Below are 24,140 nucleotides of genomic sequence, written 5' to 3' on the forward strand. Positions count from 1 at the left end.
GGGAGAGAGAGAGAGAGAACGAGAGAGAGAACGAACACGAGCACGCAGTCACCCCTCCTGGTCTCAAACCCAGGCCTCTGAAGTAATAAAGCTGCATCCAAAGGGCCAGGCTGGGTGAACGCTGACGCTCCACTACATATGTCAATATAATTCTCATTACTGTCATGTAGCTCTTCTTCATTCTTCTCTAGTGACAAAACAAACAATGTCCTTTTTCCTCGCCCTCACCTAAACAAAAATTATCTGTTTAAAAAAGAAAACAGCATAGCGTACTATAGTGAACAATACTTTTTGGACCATATCAAGACCATATTTCATAGATAATTTGAAAACTGGTAAATATTTACAATATCTTACATGGCCACATACAAGCTGTAAGGTCATTCAACCTGTATGTGCTATGTGAGTTCACAGCGTTTCCACACCATAACAAAAAGCAGTATATTTATAATGCTTTCGTTCATGAACTATTTGAAAGCTAATATGTCCCTGAACATAACCTAACCCTTTAAGACGGCAATGTTATAGACACCCATTGTAGTCCATTCTCAGATGAAGGAAAATTGGACAGTGTTTAAATATTTTTTCAGGACAATGCAAGATTTTCCAAGACATTGAACTTTCTCTCTCATTTTCCATGCTGGGAAATTGGTCAGGTAAATGAATGAATTGATCTCACTGAGGCATTTTTCCCATCATCTGTGAAAAGAAAATACCAAAGAAAATATTGCACTGATCCACTTCAATAATTCTTTTATTCTGTTTATAGAGATTCTCCATTTGTAGTTGGAAGGGGAAAGCATTAGTTCTATTTACAATCAGTTTGAAAACATTTTGCTCTGTACAGATTTGAATCCTGATCAATATGAACAATACTCTTTAAGACCTAGCAATGTGTTATAAAGCATTTCCTTAAAGCAAAAACCCACAAGATAACTGATCATATTATCAGCTGAAAACAAAAAAGTAAGGGATAACACAGTACAACTTGTAACTGATTAGGGGTATCCTGCTGTAAGTACGAGACACTGTCTGCAAGTGACACTTCCTAATGTACTAATTGTATTGACAATCATACACTAAACACCTATATATACCAATAAGATCTACAGTTATGTTCTATATAAGATTCATATTAAATATAATCTACACATATGTAACCTTGGAATACAATTCCATTTGGAAAAATATCAAAATAAACAAAATTACAGGTTAAGATGAAAGAGCACATGCTTCACTGTTGTGCAAATGGATTTCATTACATGAAGACCAAAAAAATTCCAAAGTCACTCCATAATCATCTTCTGGCTTGGATTGCAAACCTCAATTTTCACTATGTTTTAGACAAAAACAAAACAAACAAATAAACAAACATTTAAAAAGAAACATGAAAAAAATAATTATAAATCGAGAAGTTGTTAAATTCCCTACACAACAAAGCCGTTTTAAACTGATGAAGGCAGACAACACTGATTGGTCAAAAATAACATGTGCACTGTTAAAATCCAGCCATAGATGTTGCTGAAGAACAGCAATTTCATGTTTTTGCTTGTTATGTACTGATTAGACCTTCATATGAGACTAAGGGGAAAACATCTACCTTGTCTGCATCAAGTATTGGAATTGCACTACAAGTATTAGGAGTTACATCCATATAATGTGCACTTAAAATGCATTCAGAAATGAAGGAGAAAAAATAAACAGACAAACAAAGCATCAGCCAGATTCACTACGCTTTCAATCAGGCACATCAACACTTGGTCTACTGCACTGAAACAAAAAAAAAAGATTACGCGTGTTGATTTAATCAGTGGTTAGAGCACTACTTGTGTCCTGGCTGAAGAGGCGCGGCGCAGCGCGCACATTGGGAGGAAGCGTCCTCTGCCACATTTGGGCAGCACAGCTGTCTGGGAGCATCCCTGCACATCAGGAAACTGGGGAAGTTTGACGTGGACGACCATTTAGAAGAATTAGTAGCTAATTGTGTCTGCCTCTTTATTTTGTAATATGTGGGGGGTGGGGGGGGGGGGGGCACTACAGCCCATCTGACCCTGTTAATTTCCTTCTCACACACCGACCGACAGTCTCAAAGCCCTAGATGTAGTGAGAGCAGGCAAACTCAATGAACAAGAAGATGGCCTCCACGTGCAAACCCTGTGTGTGTGTGTGTGTGTGTGTGTGGTTGCCTGTGTGTGTGTGTGTTTGTGGAGGTGTGTATATAAAAATGGAAAGAGTTAGAGGGGGAGAGTTCATAAAAGGCCGGAAACAGAAGTTAAGATTCTAGGGCAGGATGCATGGACAGCACAGTGCTGAAACTAATGGAAAGACTACGAGCCCAGAGTCCTTCCTCAATCTCTAACCTAGGCCTAATGCTGCTTCCTTTTGTTTCCATATTGCAATGTCTCCACCTTCTTATTCATTCATTTTCTCCTGGATGTGTATCTGTGTATGTGTGTAGGTGTGTATTTCAGCAGCATGGGAGGCAAACTACGAATGCATCCTGTTCAGCTTGGGGATGGAGGCAATGTATTTACAGAATCACACAGCAGTTACTCTCTCCGGTCTTCTCGCGGTTTCTCTGCCCTGAGAGTGAAAGAGAAGACGGCACACAGTAAACAATTCTGCTCTTTAGATATAGAGAGCTTAAAAAGACTGCAATTATGTATTTCATGTTTATGTGAAATTAATGTTTATGTGTCTTTAAGAGTATCTTTGCATGGTTTTGTGGCACACAAATATATAATAATTTCAGACTTCAGTCAGAGAGAGAGAGAGAAAGAGAGAGAGAGAGAAATGGAGATGGAGCAAAAAAGATATGTGGAGCACAGATTGCAAAGCATACAGTGAGGCTTGCTTGCAGCTTGGGAGCATGTGAAACTCTTGAGAAGGCACAAAATTAAAAAATGGTTACCTTGGGAGTTTGGCTCGGGCAATGTCTCTCTGGCAACTAAATGCATCACTGTAGTCTTTCCATGGGGCAGTTTTAATGCTGCAAGACATACACACACACAAGAAATTACTGTGGCTGTACCGAGTATTATTGGGCAATGCATCAGGGAAGACATCAATCAAATCCTTTTCAGGTCACTCTTTTCAGAGTGATAAACGTTTATGGGCAGTATCTGAGGAAGGCAATGAAACAGCACATTAACCCGCTATTAAACCCCTATTAGGGCTTTTGAGGGAACGTTGACATAGGGCAGAGAGCCACAGTTTGTAGTTGCCCTCCTTGTGGCAAGCTTGTCTACCATCAGTCTGGTTTTCGTGGGCTAGTATTCTGCGCCCCAGATGGTGCCGGTGCAGATTGTGGAGCCTGACATTTTTTGGCCGAAGACCTGTCTGTGCCTTGGCACAGAATACTGACACCGACGATGATGCAAGGCTTTAATCCAGCTCTATCCCTGGTGCATATGTTCTCTAATGCGAGAGGGAAAGGAGACAGCCCAAACACCATGATGCTACTGTGTCAGAACTAGATATACTATATGTGACACGATCTGACAAAATTAGTCAAAAATCGTATATTCTAATTTTGAGATACAGGCCGATTACTTTAAAAACTATTGAAAATATTGATTTTTCTTTTTTGGTTTTATATGAAAGAAAAGACTTTCAAAAGAAATTTCCCTAAGTTTCATAGTCAAGACAAGAACGTAAACTTACAAAAAATTTAAATAAAATGGGCAAATCCTAAATGTACCTGCCTGTAACCTGTAACTTCAAACACGGTTTTCTCAGTTTTTCAATTGGAAAAAGATGGTGGGAGGCCATAATTCAAAATGCTGTATTTTGAAAACGATTTGTGACCCATTTTGCAAGATCGGATCACATATATTATTGTTTGAACATTAACTCATAATATTAACCCATAAAATTACTGTGTGGAAACTACCATTTACTGTATTACATGTCTTGGCTTAAGAACAGGTACATAATATATATTTACATGAGGTTTATTCTCAGTGAATTGCTATGGTGGTGGCTTTGTCATGCTTTTTGACTAGAATTGCATAAGGAACTGCTATGGGCACAACAAAAATGTCATCCGTTGTCTGATAATAAAGTATCATCATCATAGAATTGTCCAGGGAGCACCCATAAAAGCAAATGGAGTGTCTTAGCAACTGACTGGCCTATATGGAATCTTCCCCCTCTTTTTAGCCTCTTTTTCTCTCCGTTTGGAACGGGGAGGAGTGCCTGCTTCTGTCTTTCATTCTGTCTGCCTTCTCTTTCCATCTCATTCCTTCTCATTCTGTAAGCTCCTTCAGCACCCATTCCTCCTCCCCACCTAGGTTAACCTCTGTCTGAAGGACAGCCAAACAAAAACACGCCGGCTGCCCACCACTGGCCCAACTATTTCCTTTCCGCCCTGCTCTTCTGAAAGCAGGTCTGTCCTACAGACTAGGACCTAACTGTTCACACAGACATCATCACCACACAAACATCCCCACTGCTGTTCAATTTATCTATTTATATACAAAACCTCTCCTACCAACCCCACCAAAACACTTTTCAGTGTAATAGTTTTGGTGTGTTTCCGTTGCATGAAACATTTGGTGTATCTGGTAAGGTCTGTCGGAAACACTCTATTCTCTCTCTCTCTCTCTCTTTCTCGTACAGAGCTGGTCCTTCATTTCACCCATCACCCAGACTTTGTCACGGCAGCAGTAGCTAGAACCAGTGGTGTTAAAAAGACTCCTCTCTCCGACCCTGGCTGCCATAGCAAAGGGGCAGTGAGAGAGGAGGACGATAAAGCGGGCCTCACCTCCTAGTGTCACGTTGCCATGCAGGAAGCGTCCCTGGTAGATGAGCCTCAGGATGTTAGGACTGCTCACCTGTTCCTCTTCCCAGTCTGTGGAATGAGAAAAAGGGGAACAAAGAGGAGGAAAGAAAGTGAGGGAGACAGAGAGAAACGGGGTGGAAGGGCAGAGAGAAAGATTAGGAGTCAAATAGGGGATGGAGAGATAAGAATTTTAATAGGGACAAGGAGAATAATTATATTTTCTCAAAATAGAACCTAATTTAACATATTTAAGCATTTAACTTCTTTGAATACGCTCTTGTTACATAGTTTCAGCTTCAGAGTTAACAAATGTACCAGGCCTACACTTTGTTAGAGGAATTCACATCTATTTTGGCTATCATAATCTACATGTTCACACTCTTATTAGTGATAAAAAATATAGCTTTAGGTGTTTCTTATGGTTACACCTCAAGATGGAGTTTATGAGAGGCGAGGCTTAGAATAAGATGACAGGTATGTGCTCCTTTCTAAATTATTTAATTACAGTGCACACAATGCCTAAAGCCATGGTGTTAACTGACATTACAACCATCATTATCCTTAGAATGCCTGACTCTGCATCTCTCTTTGTGTCTCCCTCTCTCTCTCTTCTTCTTCCTCTTCCCTCTATCACTCTTTTCATCTCTACTCAACCCTCTCATTCCCTAACGACTCCTCTGTGACCTTCCAGAGAGGCTACACTGAGGACAGTGGAGCAAGCGCGCAGTCATGAGTTTCATATTAAATCCACTTTGCTTTGGTGACGTGAAACACTCTTCCTCTCTCCAATTACCCAAAGGGCTGATTCAATGCATCCCCTTTAGAATTATGACAGGCTACATATTTTTGCCCTCCCCAAAAAAGAATCTGCTTTCTGTACTTTCTTTCAAATGTCATTACCCCATGTGATCGTTTTAGGAAAATCCACAATTTCCAGTGTCCTCTAATGTCATACAGACATTGCTTCTGTGAAGAATAGGAAGCACAGTTGTTGTTTTTTACTTAAAACTAGAAGCAATCTACAAACAACGAGAATTAAGTTCAAACCCTTATTATTTGTGATAGAGCTCAAGTTTAATGAGTCTCACAGGGCAAGAAGAAACGAGACTCCCATGGAAAGACAATCACAGATAACAGAAAAAGAGAGGAGGCTACTGAAAGAGAACTAGAGAGAGAGAGTGAAAGGGAGAGGAAGGAAAAGATGAAAGGGATATCTGGACACCATCTGTACTAACTCCCCGCAGAAAGAAGTGGTGAGCTTAGACGCCGATCCTTTTGTTTGTGGGCATGTGTTCTCTTGATAATAGGCTCCAGACAGGTGCCTTCGCAAAGGTGTTTTGTCTCGTGCCAAAGACTTTGCACTAGTCATCCTCCCAGATTGGCTGTTCGTGCTTTGCTCTCAAAGTACTCTATCAAACTATACACCCATCTATCCATCCACCCATCTTTCTTTCTTTCCCTCTCAATATCTCTTTTCATTCTCTATGTGGACCTTCCAGTCATATTGTTTGACTTTCTTTCACGTCACTGTAATTTCTCATGGGGCATGTATTTATGGCATCCATGCCAGTAAGTGAAGGTACATGTCTCTGAAGGGGATTACCTATCTGGAACTGGGCTCAGATGAGATGAGCTCCGTCGCACAGTAAAGATTAACCAAGGATAATAAAGCATTACGCAAACAAATGAAACCAGCAACCTTCAACATGGAAGGACAACAACAACAACCTTGTGGGGACTGAGACTCTGTCCCGGCTTTTCTGTACCACACAGAACTCATGGGATTATGGTGGGTTATGTATGGGCCATGTGTGGTGGGTGCATAGGTCATATGGGTGTAGGGAGAGTGTATGAAAATCCACAGATTTGTTCCAGTTCATCTAAGGACAGCGACCACACATTCAATAATTGACTAGGCACTGCGTTGTAGCACAGACATGGGGTACTTTTTACTTGGATAGTCCGCTTAGGCGCCCACAGATTATCCACGGATGCTCAGATTCTCAACAAACTGTCTCTGTTAATTCTCTGTTAATCACCATTTATGGTCAAGGTTAGGGGTTGGATTTGGTTGTGGTAATGTTCAGTAATTGTTCAACAAAAATTTTACATACTGAAATTGAATCTTGAAATTGAAGATGATATTTTAAACAAAAATTATATAGACTCTCCCTAGACTATCCATGTAAAGTATTACACAAGCATGCTGAGAGCTATTGAGCTTTGAATGTGTCTTCAATAGTTTTATCTAGCTACTCTTGTGGGTACTTCCACAAGATTGATCATTTATTACAGTATAAAATGTTCCTTGCGCTGTAACATGCAGTTGTGGGGTGCAGGGTAGTGCTGTGAGGTCTCTTACCCATAGGCCAGTTATCGTACACATGTTTGGCGATGTCTGCAGCTGAGTCGTTGGGCGAGAACAGGAACTCCTTTGTTTTTCCACTCACCAAAATGAGCCTCAAGTTGATCTGGAACACACACAAAAGGTCGGGTTGTTAGGACCTCAAAAGCGAGAGAAAAGAGAGCACTGGGTCTTTTTCCTTTTTAATTCTCTGGCGGCGAGCTGCCAAGCTCCTCTTGCCACACAAACACAGGGGTTCTCACCGGGCATTAGTATGATGACTGTTACACCAGTGCAATCTGAGTTCTGGCAGGAAGTCTATGACTGTTTCTCTGTGTGTGTGTGTCTATGTGCGTGCAGAGACTACATGACTCCAACAGCTTTGTGATTTCAATAAATGTCTTTCTCTATCTGCATAACAAAAGATTTGTGTTCGATAATAGGCAAGTTGGTGGCAATAGCTGCGAGGACAAAAATCCCCCCTGAACAGGAAGAAACTTCCACTCCTAACATGAGAAGGTGAAGAAGAGTGACAGCGGAAACAGGAAGGAAGAGGAGCAGGTAATGGAGCATGTAACAAAAGAAGCAAGTACGATACGACACCTGCTTGACCGACACAGCAGTATAGATGCTGCTGTATGCTGGTCAACGGGAATGTTTGCTTGGATTGTTCCGGTGTACATGAAAGCAGTGACCCAGTAGGAGCGCAATCCAACCCAGTGGTTTTAGACAATGACATTAGATTTGTTTCGGACACCATTTTATATTGCATGTAGTACAAAAGCAATATGCTCCCCATTATCTGAGAGTTAAATAACCATATGAAAATCTTACTGAACGGTTCATTCATGCTCCATGCCCAGCAAACTGCAATAGCTAGCTATGGAGCTTGTGAAATGCATAACAATGTAGATATCTGTGCCATTTTGTTAAGAAACAGTGAAAGCAGGCTCTCACCAATGTGGACATTGTCTCTTTCTTTATCGTGTACTTATTTTGCATCCCTCTCTCTCTCTCTCATTTTTCCCCTCCCCTGTTCTCTCCCTCCAGCTGTTGGCTGGGCATGTCTGATGCACGTGAGCGTCATTACGCGGCTGTGCTTCCATGTGCCTCGTGTATGTGAGTCCACTACATCATCCCCCCCAACCCCCAGCCAAGTACACACACACACACACACTCACACACAGCCGGGTGGGTGATGTAACAGAACTAACACCAGCGGATTGAAACAGAGATCCTCCTAAGCACTTTATCAAATCAGATTAGTGTAGCGCGCAGGAGAGAACACTCAAACACTCATACAGCAAAATCAAAACACGGTCATATCTCACTGGTGCAATCAAATCACATAGCCACACAGTCAAAAAAAATAATTTCTATGCAATTTGGTAATATGTCCATTACTTCTGCAAGCACTAAACTACATTACATCTCTTGCAAGGTAGAAGAAAGCAAGACAAAAATACTCCAAAAATTATGAGAAATATGGGTAACCAGAGTAATAGTATAAGTTGCTCTGAATTAATAGTATAAATAGGGGAAAGCTTTTTGATAGGTTTAGGAAAATATGTGTATAGTGATGTTTTTTATTCCCTCTACAAATCTTATATTAGCAGACTCCAAAACACACACACACACACAGAGACACGCACACACAATAATAAAACTAGAGACTGCCCCTCACATTCCTCTCTTTGAGGTCGTGCTTAGATTGGGGCAGCCCACGTGCACACTAACCCGAGGAAGGGAGGACAAGAGTGCCTCTGACACATCCACCAGCGGCCATCTGACGGACTGACGGGTTGGTCAGTCCATGCCCTGCATAGAGCGTGTGTGTATGTGTGTGTGGATGTGTATATGTATGAGTGTGTGTGTGTGTGTGTGTGTGTGTGTTTGTTGGTGTTGGCGCCGCTCGCTCGCTCTCCGCTGACATCACAGTATGCTTGAGCCTCGCGCTCGGCACCAGAAGTCCATTTCACACAGCTCCTCGTGGCTGGCCCAGAGCCACGGAGCTGCGGTCAGAAGTCCGACTCTAAAGGACACAGCTGGCCTGGCTTAGGTCATCCTGTTACTGTAAGGTGGACCCTGCGTTTTGGGGACTATGTGGGCCTGGTCAAGCAGCCTCTTCACAGTGCACTTAAAAGTGTAAATGTATGAGACAGATTCAGTATCAAGACAGAGGCTTTTGTTCAGTAATCATTTAACACAGGGGGTGTTGACATGAGTACAAGATTAAGTAGTACCCAGTTTCCATGAAATAACACCCTACATAAATCAACAGCTGATTATGTTTTCCTCCCAATATAACAAGCAATGTCATGGTAATGGTGTTTTCAGGTATCTACGTGATTTGCATAAAAATATCTTTTGAATTCCAAATGATGCAAATGGAACTTAAACACTCCAGGGCATTTTCTCCTTCCCACAAACACTGTGACGTCATGCCCTACAAGGTTTTTTTTCCATTTGAAAAGAGCGCAGGGTGGCACAACAATGAAAAAAGGATAACAGACACCTTGTTCTTGTTTCCATAGCGACGTGCCAGGTTGGGAGCCACTGCTTACTGAGGAAACACCTCCAGGCAAGCGTTCTTCCTGTTCCACTGCTTTCTCTCTCCAATTTGATCCACTTCTCTCACACTGTTTATCATCTCTCTCCTTCTTTTTTATTCTCACTCTGTTCATCTTTACTTGTTGTGGAGGTAGCTCCCCAAATGCATGCCAATAAGGCTTCAGTGAGAAGTGAGGGAAATCCGCTCAGTGGGATGTAAACAAAGCAGTCCTGCTGTGATCCACCAACACACCAAAAGGGGGGAAACCTTTAGCGGCTCCTTCCCCAACCTCAGGTGCTCATCACTGAGCTAAGCTGTGCGTCACTGCACAGAGAGGATGAGGTCATGGCATTGTGCTTCTGGCGCACATGGGACAGGACGCAGGAGGGTTGGAGGAAGAGACGTCCTCAGAGGTGTACCTGACAGGAAACGCAGCTAGCTGCCTGGGCTCTGAGGAGGGGTTCAGGAGAAGTGCCCTTCCCTATGGGCTGCTGCCCTCAGGATAGAGAGTATCCTCTGATTAATTAACACACTGTGCTCCCATATGCACATACAAAAACACACACACACACACACCAGGGTTGTGCACAATTCGAATTGCAATTCTGCTTCCTGTTTGCTACCTCAATTGAAATGCAAGTGAAATTCAAGAATTGAATTCGAATTTAAGAGCCAGTTTCAATTCAATTCTGGAATTTTGCACAAGCCTGACACACACACACACACACCACATCAGGATGGCTGGGCCTTATCCTTAGGGTCTGCCTCATAGCTCTTGTGGTGGCTAGGCATTGCATGGTGATGGCCACCCATGAGACAGGAGGGCTCGGAAGAGGAGGAGGGAAAGCAACGATGACTGCCTACCAGGGGAGGCTTAGGAGACAAACAACAGCAGCTGACTGCATAACAAGGGAGAAGCTGGTGTGCCTGCATCTCTTGTCTCGACAAAAACAAGAAAAGGTAACATGAGGTCTATGCAACTCGGCTACCAAGTCTACCAAGTCGAGCTTTACACTGTGCAGGGACCAACATGTGCGCAATCTCTCTGCTCTCTTTCCATTACACACACACACACACACACACACACACACACACACACACACACACACACACACACACACACACATGGCAACTGAGCCATCTTATCATAAGATTCTTATGCAATCACACATCAGTGAGAATAACATTGGAAACAATGCCGCTGGCAAGGATTTCTCCAAATAAGTCCAGCGAATCTAGTGGTAAGCTCCCTGCTGCTCCCCAAATGTTTGCCAGGACTAAGCGTAAAGGCGAGGAGGTGCAGTCCACCTGTGTTGGAGTAAAGTCCCTTTTGAAGATAAATAAACATTTCTGTCATTGCAGCCAGTTAGTTGGCAGACTTTTAATGAATTCCACAACATCGAAATACATTATGGAATTTGTAATATACTGGTATGTAAATACTACTCAATATATTAGTTAAAAATTATATTAATTTCAGTCAAGTACGATTTAGATAATAAAGCATGATATATCATCACCACCAATTTTAACAGCTGCATTATGCATGTTTGTTCTGGTCTGCTGAACAGTGACTCAGTAATTTCAAATTGGACAGATGAAAGCAGTGGATCTAAGGGTGACTAATGATTAACAGGCAAACACGCAAACACACACACACACACACACACACACACACATGAATGGTACAGCACATTCTCTACTTAAGTGCAGGCTGTGGTCTCCATAGGATAATTCTCATTCTAACATTACACAGAGAGGGATTGAAAGCCATTTCACTTGCAATGAATAGTACAGAAAAGGGAGAGGGGATCAAAAAGAGAAAAGAGAAGTGAAAATGGGAGAGAAAAGGAGAAAAGGCAGAGTGCCTTAGGACCCTGTATTTTATGAATAATGAATAACAAGGTAATGACATCAGGCTAGTTTTCAAGAGGAACAGTCCTGGTAATTTATGGAGAGATACTGCCCATCATCATGCAATTGACGTAGCTAAAACATTACTCTTTTCAGTTCAGACTAAAACATACAACCATAAAACAGTTGAAGAAAAATATGCATGAAGTTACCTATGCCATCAGGATAAAAATAACATTTAATCTATCCAATGACTTCAAATAAATTCACTTGTTGAGCCAATCATGGCACTGAGAGTTTAAAGCTTAGTTTATTTTTATGGTCCATGGTCATTTATTAGACATACATCAAAAACATTGGAATTCGGAAAGCTGAACAGAGCATATGGGAGAATGTCATCATATGAAACACCAGTACGATTGCTACTTTTTTGCTACATTATTTGCATCTAACTATGTACTGGAAACACACACACACACACACACACTTCCCTTCTGCTTCTTTCCTGCAGCGTCCATTTTCATTAGCTTGATCAATCCAGGCCAGGCCTCACTTCCTCTCCAACAGCTGCAACCCACTAGCGAATAATGCAGAAGTGACAGGTGACCTACTGCACACACACACACACACACACACACACACACACACACACACACACTTCCTCTCTTTTCTCTTCCCTTCCTTATCAGTCTTCTCATCATTCGCCCAGGTATCACTCTCTAAACACCTGACAGCACTCATGTGACAAAATGGCAGTCATCAGCCACACTTTGATCACACTCCACCAATCCCCCCTTCTTTCTTTCTTTCTTTCTTTCTGTCTTTCTATCTATCTTTGTCTCTCTTTCTTCTTTTTCAGGGAGCCGGTGTCACCCTGACTGCACATCATTTCCAGCACAGTGATTATTGACAGGAGGTTGTAAAGAAGGAGGCTGAGGGCCAGAGGGCACCACACCCTGTGGACTGCTAATCTCAGCCTACAAGTGAGGTCAGGACAAAAGCTGTATCATAAGACGCACTGGCACCATATAATACAGCCATGCAAATACTGTGGACCTAAGGTTAGGTTTAAAATGTTAAATAATATAAGTGGACCGCATAACTCAACCTAAATGAAAAACGCTTGGCTCTGTGAAGTAGTGTTCTTTTTCACTAGGTGCTGTAAATATAAGTAGTCATTAGAGACCATAACCAGGCCTTTGTGTATAACTCCCTGAAATATAGAGCTCCTGAAACAGACCCAAGGGAGAAAGAGCAAAGACACAAGACAGAAGAGTGGATAACTGATTTGGTAGAGGAGGGTTATATGATAACTAAAAATATTACTCTGGCCTTCAGGCTTGACAGCATTTATAAGGCCCTGGGTTGCAGAAGCCTAGCCACCAGTGCTTATTTAATAAAGTGTTTGGAAATCCTGAAAGCTCTGGGTGTTTGTGTTCTTCTTCCTGCCCTCCTCCCCTTGTCAGAGGACGAGGTCTCCGGGGAACAGGATTAGTGAAAGCCACCACCCAAAGACCTCACTTTAGACTCAGTAATCCTTGGAAAACAACACCAACAGCCCAACCCAATCCTGGACAAAGGCCTTAAACTAGACTGACCTTCCCAAAGCTACATGCGCTAGGTGTGATAGTTTTCCCTCCTGCCATTATTATTACCACTGGTGCTCACACTACTGCTAGTAGTTGCAGGAGCACCCTCTCTAAGACACTGATAACAGCAATGCATTTTGATCCCTCAAATAACCCCCCAACCCCCAACAGCTCATCGCAGCAGCACAAAGGCTCCTTTTCACCAAACAGGACACCAGTCAGTGCTCGACCCCGCGTCAGAACATCACAGGAAGCCATTCATCAGCATGTGATGACTGTCTTGCGTCAGGCCCCGTTTACGAAAAAAAAAAAAAAAAAAAATGTTAACACAGGCAGGCCAAAAAACAAAACAGATAATTTCATTACAGTGTGGGCTAAGACATGAATAGCCCACACTATAGACATATTTAGAAGTCTGCCAAGAGGCAAAGTGGTGGGTGGGACAGGGGTAAGGCCTTAGGAGTGGGGGAGGGAGGGAGTGCTGTGCTCTCATGAGAAGTTAATTTAGTCTCTGACGGGTGGCCCCGGCAGAGTTCAGAGCTAAAGGTGGGTGGGAGGAGACTCGTAGGCTCCAGGCCTGTGAGTGACAGACATGTCTGTGTCACACCGCAAGATGAGACCCATTCTTTGTGTGTGTGTGTGTGGTTGTTTTATGAGGGATCAGTGCCACCATTACCTTAATCTGTCTCTTTTCAGAATATAGGCCTGGCACAATTACATCACCTGTTTTGACTGCTTGGAAGGACAGTTTATGGAGCTGCAAAACTGTGTTATGTTTCAAAGCCAGACAGAAAAAAAATCACTATTTTGTTATGATGTCAACACCAGCTGCAGTCTATTCAGCCCCAAAGTCATATCATATCAAAGCACAGAACATTTAGTATGTACTTACAACATTAGTATATAGTTATAAGCATAAACAATTGTAGCCAAACATTGATTAAATAGTCTTCAACTGCTTGAAGATGTTAAGTAGGACTGCGGTGGTCATGTATTCAGGAAATTGGCTTTACAGTAAGTGGTATACTGATACTCAAGTCATAACATAGTGCATAGTCCAGATCATGTTAGTAGGTAAGGATAAGTAGTAAAGCACTGAATTAGCTGTGATAGGACCACTCTGTTTTATGGCTTAGCATGGGCAGCTACCAGCATTCTACTCTGTGACCAACACACACACAGGCTACAGAGAGAGAGAGAGAGAGAGAGAAAGAGAGAGAAAAAGAGAGACTTATACACACACACCCACATGAGCAAACTAAATCTGAAAAAGAGTCAACAGCTTTTGCTTGTTCTAGGAATATAGCACTGTGAGATTTCATTCAGTCTTTCATTCGTTGATCCTATCCTGTTGTCATCGTTCCTCTGCTGACATCGTGTGCGCTTTCTCCACGGGCCAATTACAGACAGATGGAGAGGCGGGTGAAGGGAGATATACAGCTAAGACCTCTGAAATCTCACTCTGCTGCGCCTGAGACCTAATGCAGAGTGACACGTCAATCTCTGAAGACTACGGTGATCCCTCACTTCCCATGCTGTGTGTGTGTGTGTGTGAGAGAGAGAGAGAAAGAGAGATGGAAGATGAGAGAGAAGGAAAGAATGAAACATAGAGAGTATGAGAGAGGGGGTGAACGAGAGAGAAATGGGGGGAGGGGGAGACACCTCACAAAACTATAATTAGAGTGTGAATGGGGAGGATACTTGAATATAAAATAGTAGGTAGTATAGTACTATGTTATGGTGTCGGTTATCTTTGAGTAGTACACATATGCTATGCATATGTCTGCACTCACTGAGTGTGCATTAATAAGTATATGAATGCTGAAAGATAAGTGGTTTCCTCAGTGTGGTAGAGTGAGGCTATGTTGCCTCTTTAAGTGCTAATACAACAGCTCTCAGAGCACTCAAGCACTCTGATTCAAAAACAGAAGGTGTACGCAAGCCCACTCCATTCCATGCATGAAATACTGAGGCTGAAAAGGACTTTAGACTACGCGAAGGAGTGTAAACACTTCCCATAAAACAGTAATGAAAAGTACTGAACTAGTATTTCAACAGTATTAGCACGGATGAAAAGCTAAACTTAATTGACTTGGCTGATAGGGACACAGGCTCAGCAGGGCTATTTAATTCACAGTCGAGTCCCTGCGCAGCGTGGTCCATCTTTAATTTCTGTTTTAGGCCCCAGCTTTCTCTACATTACCAACTGCCAATTGTTCATAATCGCCAAGGACTTCACCAGGGCATGACCTTTCTGTGACAGGCTGTGAGAACTGTCATGTTCCTTCCTCGCCTTCATCATTTGCAGATCTCAGAGAATTATTAAGAGCCTCTAGACGAGAAAAATTCACCTAGATTTAAATGTGAGATTGCAGGCCCTCATCTTGTCACGAACACAAATGGGGTTTTTTTTTCACACTGAGAAAGGTGTCATAATTCTTAAAGCGAGACAGTGCCTTGAGTCCCCTCTTCTCACCTATGGGCTTCATACGCCAGTCAAGTGGAACAGTCGTATATCTAAGGGAGGGACTTCTTTTCTCAGTGGCTTACCAAACAACCCAACATGGCTAGAGGGATGTGGCACTGACAGCACACCACTGTCTCTAAAGATCTACAACCTGATATTCTTGAGGAAAAAGGCCAAAGGTGTTCTCTGGTCACCTTTATTAAATGATTTACCAAATGCTGAACAGCATATCCTTGGGTATTCCAAGAATGATTCATACTCTGTCTTTCATTAAATCCACAGTCAAGGTCTTCACAACAGACCGTCTTCTTAACAAAATTCTCACCTCCAGCACTCATTCAGTGTTTTTCATTCAGCTCACACACTCACACTCACACACACACTCACACACACACACACACTCACACACACACACACACACACACACACACACACACACACACACACACACACACACACTCACATGGCTGAAGAAGACGTTCCTCTGAGGCAGAAACATTGCGGTCTGAAAGCAGCCTTGGGATGATGAATTAGTAATGGTATGTTTTACTCCACTCGGCTGTACCTACTGTATGCCGCTCCATCTTTGAGATATCAACACAGCAGCAGGCACTGTGTGCAGTTAACAACGACGTTAAGGGACGACGGCGAGAGGGAGGAATAAAGACATGAGTCTGATGAAGACATTGTGTTTAGCCAAGTCAGAGGTCTGTCTCACCACAGACAGGGCCTGGCTTCCTCGGAACCATTAGCCTCGTGGTAAACCACGAGCACAGCACAATAGCAGCTGCAGGTTTGGGCATGTGCAAACGCTCGTTCAGCACTCCTGAAGGACATCCTGTCCAGACACCAAGAGGCTGGATATGGAAGAGACAGACAGAGAGAACGAGAGAGAGAGAGAGAGAGAGAGAGAGAGAGAGAGAGAGCACGAAAGGTGGTGCTCCATGTATAGACCAACAAAGCAAACCTAGACACTTCAAGAGACTCAAAGTGTTATTACTGGAGAATCAATAACATCATCTGGATGAGGGAGAATGCTTATGAACTGAGCTCAGAGTTTGACCATCCCTTATCCCTTCTCATACACAGACACACTACTGCAGCCAACCAGCCAGGGCAAATCCAGAGAAATTAGCACAGATTGAGGCTGCTAGCACACCAAGCTCAGGCCATAAGGCATTCAGATAGAAGATTGCTCCATGAGCGGTGTCCCTGTGTCCCTAAGGCAAGTGCTAGGAGAGGGGGGCTGTGCTGCTCAATTATTAAACCTGTATGTCATCATCCACATACTACCATACAGAATGTTTAGAGGGAACCATAACAGAGTAAACAGGTATTCCCATTGCAGATACAATGTAGGTTTATTTACGCTTGTGTTTAAGATTCAGGTCATAGCCTGACAACTGGTTTGTGGTTGCGTTTGTGCCAGGCAAGGAAGCAAGGATAGGCTAATTAAAATAAGGTGAATCTTCAAAGGAAGGGAAGATGCTTGATGCTTAGATGGAGTCCAGGGGGAACCAGCAAACGGATGCAATAGACAGGATGTCAATAAGGATAGCAAAAAAAACAGCTGCAGCACACAGGCTAACACACAGCCATTAAAGACAAAACCTCAACACATGAGGCAATGCATGAGATGTCATGTAACAAGTCCATTAAAACAGGAGGTGTACAGAGAAGGAGAGTTGATGCCTGTGTAGAGGGAGAGATTGAAGGAGAAATGAACAGCAAAGGAATGAGGCAGGGAATGAGAGAGGGATAAATAAACGGTGAACTAGACAATTGGATGGGAGAGGGAGAGAGAGAGAGAGAGAGAGAGAGAGAGAGAGAGAGAGAGAGAGAGAGAGAGAGAGAGAGAGAGAGAAAGACTCACATCTCCCTGCCAAATGAAGGCAGGCAGCCCCTTGCCCTGGAGCCACTGGTCACGTGCTTTGTAGCAGTAAAGGGCAGACATCTGCAGAGACACTGTGGAGGAGAGGGCAGCCGGGAGAGACGGGGGTGGGGGGCAGGGGGGCGGAACTGCTGGGCAAATTGAAATGTCCTTATCCTGGAATTGCCAGATGGCACAGAAAACTTCCAGGAGCACATTCTCTTTCATCTTGCTAGCCCCTGTGCTTCATTTATACAATATGCCCCTGTGTCTCGTTAGCATCGCTCCATGGCATGCTCTCGTCAGACAAGGCCCTCATTGAGCAGCACTTTAAAAGATACATGCATGGGGGTTTTATGGACACTTTTTCTTTTCAACTCTTTTTTTGGGGGTGACCAGTACCCCAAGCGATCCTACAATCCGATGAAGCCATCTTTTCATCCAGGCCTGAAGTTGTTCCCCAAATGCCCCCAAGACCCCGATTTCAACTTCATTAAACAGCATTCATCAATAGCATCAGAGATTTAAAAAAAAAACTGACATTCTCACAATCATATTGAATTTCAACACATAAACATATTGACTGAACTGGTTATAATTTAGCCACAAGTGAAGTGACAGATAAGGCTTTGATGACTTTCCTTAATAAGCAACATATTGTTTTCCAAATGGCAGAGCTTTACTTTTTCTACCTTGTTATTCTGGCCGCGATGGAACAAGCACATGAATATGTCATCACATCAGCAAGCATTCCAATCAATAATGCTGCACCCTTAATTACTTAAATGGGTCCCTCGATGTGCAATCAGAACATAATCTGAGTGTCCTACAATGAGTTGAGCCTGAGTCACCATTTTGGTTCTCATTCTATGTTGTGCTATACGTTATATCATCAAAGCTCAATAGTGTGAGTGCATTCTTTGAGGTCACTGTTCAGCTGTTTGCCAGGCAAACCAAGAGCCACAAAACACAATAGCAGTTCTCTGATGGAGTCTCACCAGTAATGATTCCTGGAAATGCTACTGAATGTAACATAACATAGGCTAACAGTCAGAAAACAAAACATTCAGTAACACTGACTCCTTAAGATTGCCGTTGTCTCACTAATTTCTACCACATTTAAAATCACTGGACCGTAAAGCCGCCAGTGCGCTCTGCCTCACTTGGACATTAACTCCCTAAGCTTAATTGGCTGCAGTAACAGTTTTATGGTTCTCATGCTTCATGCACGCGATCAAACGTCAAAACATAAGCTGCTATTTGAGCTCCCGTGCATCTTGACGTGAAGCCAGCACAGCAGCATAATGCAAAGGACATGCCATTGACAGACCTGTGCTATGAATAAAGACTTCTCTTTTGTTCTTCTATTGATAACAGATTTTCAGTAATGCTCTACCAGTGGGGTTTTTCAACATACATACATAGGGTGTACATGTAGTGTTAACCTCTTCATACGCCAAGTCCAAGTCATTATCCACTGCAGCGTTAGATTAGACAGGCCATGGCTGTCTACAACCACCTGGTTTAATGAAATGATGCTCCAGACCCCCTTCCCCTCTTTATGTGCATACTGCTCTGTACTGTGGGGTGTCAATGTACTAGAGCATTCTGACTACTTTGTGAGTGCTGAAATTGGAACATGCACCATGATGTTCCCTTTCATTGAACACTTCCTGGTTTAAGGTCAGAATAAGCGAGAGAAGGAGATGGACTTAGGTAGAAGAGAATGTACCACCTGCTAGGAACAAATATACCAGTATATACAATACCAACATTTTATAAATCCTTCATGACCACAGGGAAAGGGGAATGTCTCACTTTGTGGTGTTTGGTAGACTACCTGAACCAGATTGTTATTGGAAAATGATGTTTCATAAACACTAAGGAGCTTGGTATTTTCTTCACTGACCTGCTTAAAAGTTCCTAACTGTTTTATTCTCAGCTCATCTGACAACTAGAAACACCACTGAATGTTTTACCTTCTGCCAAACACATTCTACAAATGCATTCTACAAATGTGACTCTTGTTACCATTCTATATTTAAAATCGTCCAGGAAATTGTTTCTGCGAGCAAATATTCTAAACATGAATTCTGATTTGCTAAACATTTGACCAAAAGGAGGAACTGCAACAAAATGACTTCTCATTTCCTGATTCATTCTGAAACAAACTACTAACTTTTAGATGATTTATAAAATAAAGTTACAGAACTATGATTCTAGTGGTATAGGTAATGTGATATTCAGATGAAGATTTGCCTCTCATAAAGGCCTATATTTTTACCTGGGCCCTGACTCACCTTCAACACCACATTTAAAGACACCCACATACCAAGTACCTATGTAACTGTGAGGCAATGCACATGAGAAACACAACCATCCAAAAGAAGAAAGACAGAGTCCACCATTTTAGAAAGGCTGAGACTATATCACAAGATATTGACAGGATGTAGGGCACGCTAAAGGAGCAGCTTGAACAGGAGCAGGCTGAGCATTTATAAATGTGTGCACCTCTCTCAGACTCTGCTGTAAATTGTCCTCAGTCGAGTTGAAAGGGTCCTTTATTGAGTGAGTCTGTGCCACTTCCTCTCTCCCTCCCCTCTCTCTCTCTCACTCTCCCTGCCCTCTCTCTCTCTCACTCTCCCTCCCCTCTCTCCCTCTCTCTCTCCTTCTCCCCCTCAAGTCTTTAACCCCCTCATGGTTACTCTGCCGCAGGGCTTTTTTTTCAGGCTAATCTCCTCTGCTCCCAACATTTGATGAACCTTTTTTGTCCACCCCCTGCCTATGTTTACCCTGAGGCGTTGACTAAAACTCTAACCCTCCTCTTCTTCTTCTCCTTCCTCTAACTTCCATCCATCCATATTGACAGCGAGGGGATGCATTCAGAGGCAGTCAACTGTGACATCCAATGCAGGTCAGGGGTCGGTGGGGCTCTCGTCCATCAAGCGCTCTCCCTCTCCTGCTCTATAAATGACCTCATCAGCACCCATTGTGCCCAGCCAGAACAACACTTCCTGCTTTTCTTCTTATCTGGAATATGATTTGTGATTGTGTAAAGGTCTAAAATGACACAGCAATCATGTCGGGAAAAACAGGTTTAGTTTTACTGCAGATTTCCTCAAGTCACTCATAGCCTCAGACAGCTGACCTGCACCAGGCCTTATTCAACGGTTGCTGATATAACACATGTGTAATGCAGCACTAGGACGAGAGAGTAAGATTATGATTATGTAATAAATGTAATCTTTTTCAGCTGTACATTCGACCCGACTAACAGCAGCCCATTTCCATGCTTACAACAGAATAGGAAGCTTTTTCATCCCAATCAATAAAACAACCACCAAAAGAGTCCATTGGTCAATGGATTCATGACACCAACACTCAGCTATTGAGCAGTGTTAATGCACCCACATGAAGTCCTCTAACCATTGATGACTCAGACGGTCAAACTAGACACAATAAAGCATCCATTCACAGATCCATTCACAGATTACTTCCCATCATACAAACACGGACAGGAAACTGGATTATATCTGTGGAACTCAACACAATCCCACTGTAAAATTGCATTATTGCACGTCCCGTTGATGTCAGATAAAAATAGAAGAATAAATCTGACTTAAAATGGAATCTTATGTTGACTTATAGTGTCCTGTGAGAAGCGCATGAAACTTCACCTGTCCACGGTTCGATGTGAACGCCTGAATTAGAACAGAGGCTAATGAACAACCTTCTGATGACAGAATGCCAGCATTCTGCCTGCTCACCGCCCATAATGCCACGATCTGTTAAGCAATTCAGGGATAGACAGTGAGGAAATTGCTGAAAACTCAACTACTGCGGCCTACTACTTCTGCTTTCACAGCAATCCTATGATTAGAGTGTTTTAGTTACGGAAGGTGCGGCGGGTTCATCAAGAAAGAACCAACAGGATAGCTGTAGTGAAAAGTACAGTGCATTCATCTCGAGTGCTTGCATTCTCCTCCACTATTTCACCTACTTGGCTACTGCTTTACTAAATTGGTATCAAACATATGTATCTACAGCTGTCAATGTCTTTCGAGTATGGGCCAATGAATGTTTCCTACCGATGTGAAAGTTTCAACATTGTGGACTGTTTGAGACAGTGGTTTCGGACTATTTATGTGCTGGCAGAGACTAATATGAGGACAAACGACAGAACCAAAGTGCCTGGACTTGCCAATAACTAAGAGGATACAGATTCATGAGGTACTGTTCATCTGGAGATGAGGCACAAACACCAGTGTTTCCCATACATTCACTTATTTGTGGCGGCCCACCACAATATCAACATTGACCACCACACAATGATTTTCTATGTTGTACTATTTAAATAGGATGAAATCCTTTCATTGTATGTGCAACCCCGCAACAAACTAAGCTTGAGGACATCTTACACATGTTGTGGATTCTACATCACTCATAAGAGCCACGGTTTTATATCAGCTCATCTGAAGACAATGTTCTATGCATGATTTTATATCAATGACATCAGTACACGCTTACCAACAAAACTTCTGCTTAGCCCTGAGCTTTCTTTGTCACTGGCCAATACTAAGTTGAGGTTGTAATCTACACAAACTGCCACATAAATGCCCAACTAAGGTAGACATGGTACCAATATCATCACACACGTGCCACCTGTCCAAGCAGTCTCTTGATAAAAGTGTTCCGGCAATTAACAACAAAAGAGCTAATTTAGAGTCTGTGGCCTATCTGATGTGCCACTTCCTTTGCAGTGTTTTGAGAGTTACTGAGAAACTGTGAGAAAAGGAGAAGGGTGTAGATAGAGAGATCTTCTAAGAGGATAATGACACATACCCTTTAACACACACACACACATACACCACACACACACACAGTCATTGTTTGACACCCAGCCCCCACACACCGACCCCACGCCCACCCACCCACCCTGGGTGTGGACCACACACCGATATGCCAAAAGTGTCCTGGTTAGTGTTACAAGAACCTTGCAACAATCTACAAACTACAACAAAGAAATCTGATCTCTGGTGCTAACACATAAGAGGTGCAAAAGAAACCAGTGTGTTTTATCCTAATATGACATTCCTGAATAGAAGCATAATAACAAGACATTTAACATAGTATCCTACACAAACTACTAGTAAGAAATGTTTGAAGCATTGTGTGCAGAGCATTCTACATGGAGATAAGACAATCTGAGATCTACCAGTTCCTCACAACCACTAACACGATGGCTATCATTAAAGAGGAACCCAAACAACATTTCCATGGACAGGAGAATAAGACATTTCCCATTTTTTGTTATGCTGATGAAGGGACAACTCATTTTATTATACTTTCTACATAACCAAGTATTCAACCAAAACTTATGATAAGCTATAGCACTGGAAGTTGGTTGAGGAACAACAAACTAGTCCACAGGCACGAGCATAAAATCACGTGTAGACTCAGTTTCAGCTGAGTTCGGTAAAGAGCAATGGGCTCAGACATAACCTCTACGACTGTGTGGTTTGTTTGGGATACAGTATATGCTTCAGAACAATACCCAATATTCAAGGTTTGCAAATTACACTCCACGAATCACCAATGATTAGCCAAAACAGTAAGCTGAAAAATCAGTCGACAGTAGGCTATAGGTGTGCAGTAGGTTGCTTAAATCTGCAACTGCGCGAAGTAGCTTACTTCAACCATGGTTGGATATGAAAATGCATGCAAATAGTTTCTTATAAAAACAGAGGGGGGACCCGTGAGCGTCATCAGCAAACTCCTTTAAGCTATTTACAGACGTTGTCATTCTCTGGACTAGGCTATATGACGCCCTAAAAGCGCAACTGCCTATTTGAATTTTGAATACTTGAATTAAACACAGCTAAGAAACTTTACGAGGGCAAGAGACTTGCTTGGTATTCGAAAGAGTGTCTAATAAAGCGTTCTCACCATATCCGCTGGGATAGTGCTCGTCATCTTAGAACAGTGTCCTTTCGCAATTTCACAGTAGAAAGTATTTCCTTGTATTCACTTCGTTCTTTTCAGTCTTTGTTTCAGCAACTGATTAACCATAGGCTATGCTGAGGTCAATGAAATACCCTTCAAAAATGTTTATTCGTTACTCCTGTCCCCACGAATGCGCAGAGGTAGTTGGGCAAATGCAGGAATGTGTTCTTGTATTATTCATTTGCTTAGGATTTCTTCAGATTCACTTTATAAAAAAATGCCAATATCTATTGCGTGGGAGGTCCCACTCCCATACCCCAGAAAAGAAAAAAATATCAATATTGGAAAGAGGTTCCTACGCCATAGGAAAACGGAATTATGATGAAATATCCAAGGGTCGACCTCGACGTAATTTCGTGCGCTTAAGCAAAATATATCTTCAAAAGACCATAGCTTCCCTATTCCGCTGATGTCGACGACAAAAACAATAGCCGTACGTCCGGTATTTCGTTAAATTGCCGTTTTTTACTAACTGTGTTCCTCTGCGCTGCTGTCTGCTGTCATCCTGTCTCACAAAAACATGGCGGCACTTCTCATGAGAAAAAAACTGAACAAGGAATTGTGGCTGGTTAGCTAAAAAGCGCACGATGTCGTTTGGTAGGCCTATGTAAATGCATAGCCTACGCCTCCGTACGACTTTTGTGAAGGGGCGGAGAATTCTTTTTTTCTCCCCAAGGCT

General features: G+C 42.6%; 1 protein-coding gene across 1 annotated transcript; it reads right to left on the reverse strand.

Annotated features, from left to right (window-relative positions):
- Positions 1-736: 736 nt before the first annotated feature.
- Positions 737-24,076, reverse strand: ubl3a (ubiquitin-like 3a). Its single transcript, XM_042093257.1, has 5 exons — positions 23,405-24,076; positions 7,146-7,254; positions 4,766-4,852; positions 2,912-2,989; positions 737-2,583 (listed from the first exon to the last, which is right to left on the reverse strand). The coding sequence occupies exons 1-5, from the start codon at positions 23,429-23,431 to the stop codon at positions 2,531-2,533; spliced, it is 354 nt and encodes a 117-aa protein (XP_041949191.1). The 5' UTR covers positions 23,432-24,076; the 3' UTR covers positions 737-2,530.
- Between the last annotated feature and the right edge of the window lie 64 nt (positions 24,077-24,140).

The sequence above is a fragment of the Alosa sapidissima genome, chromosome 5 (assembly GCF_018492685.1).
Source record: "Alosa sapidissima isolate fAloSap1 chromosome 5, fAloSap1.pri, whole genome shotgun sequence".
NCBI lineage: Eukaryota > Metazoa > Chordata > Actinopteri > Clupeiformes > Clupeidae > Alosa > Alosa sapidissima.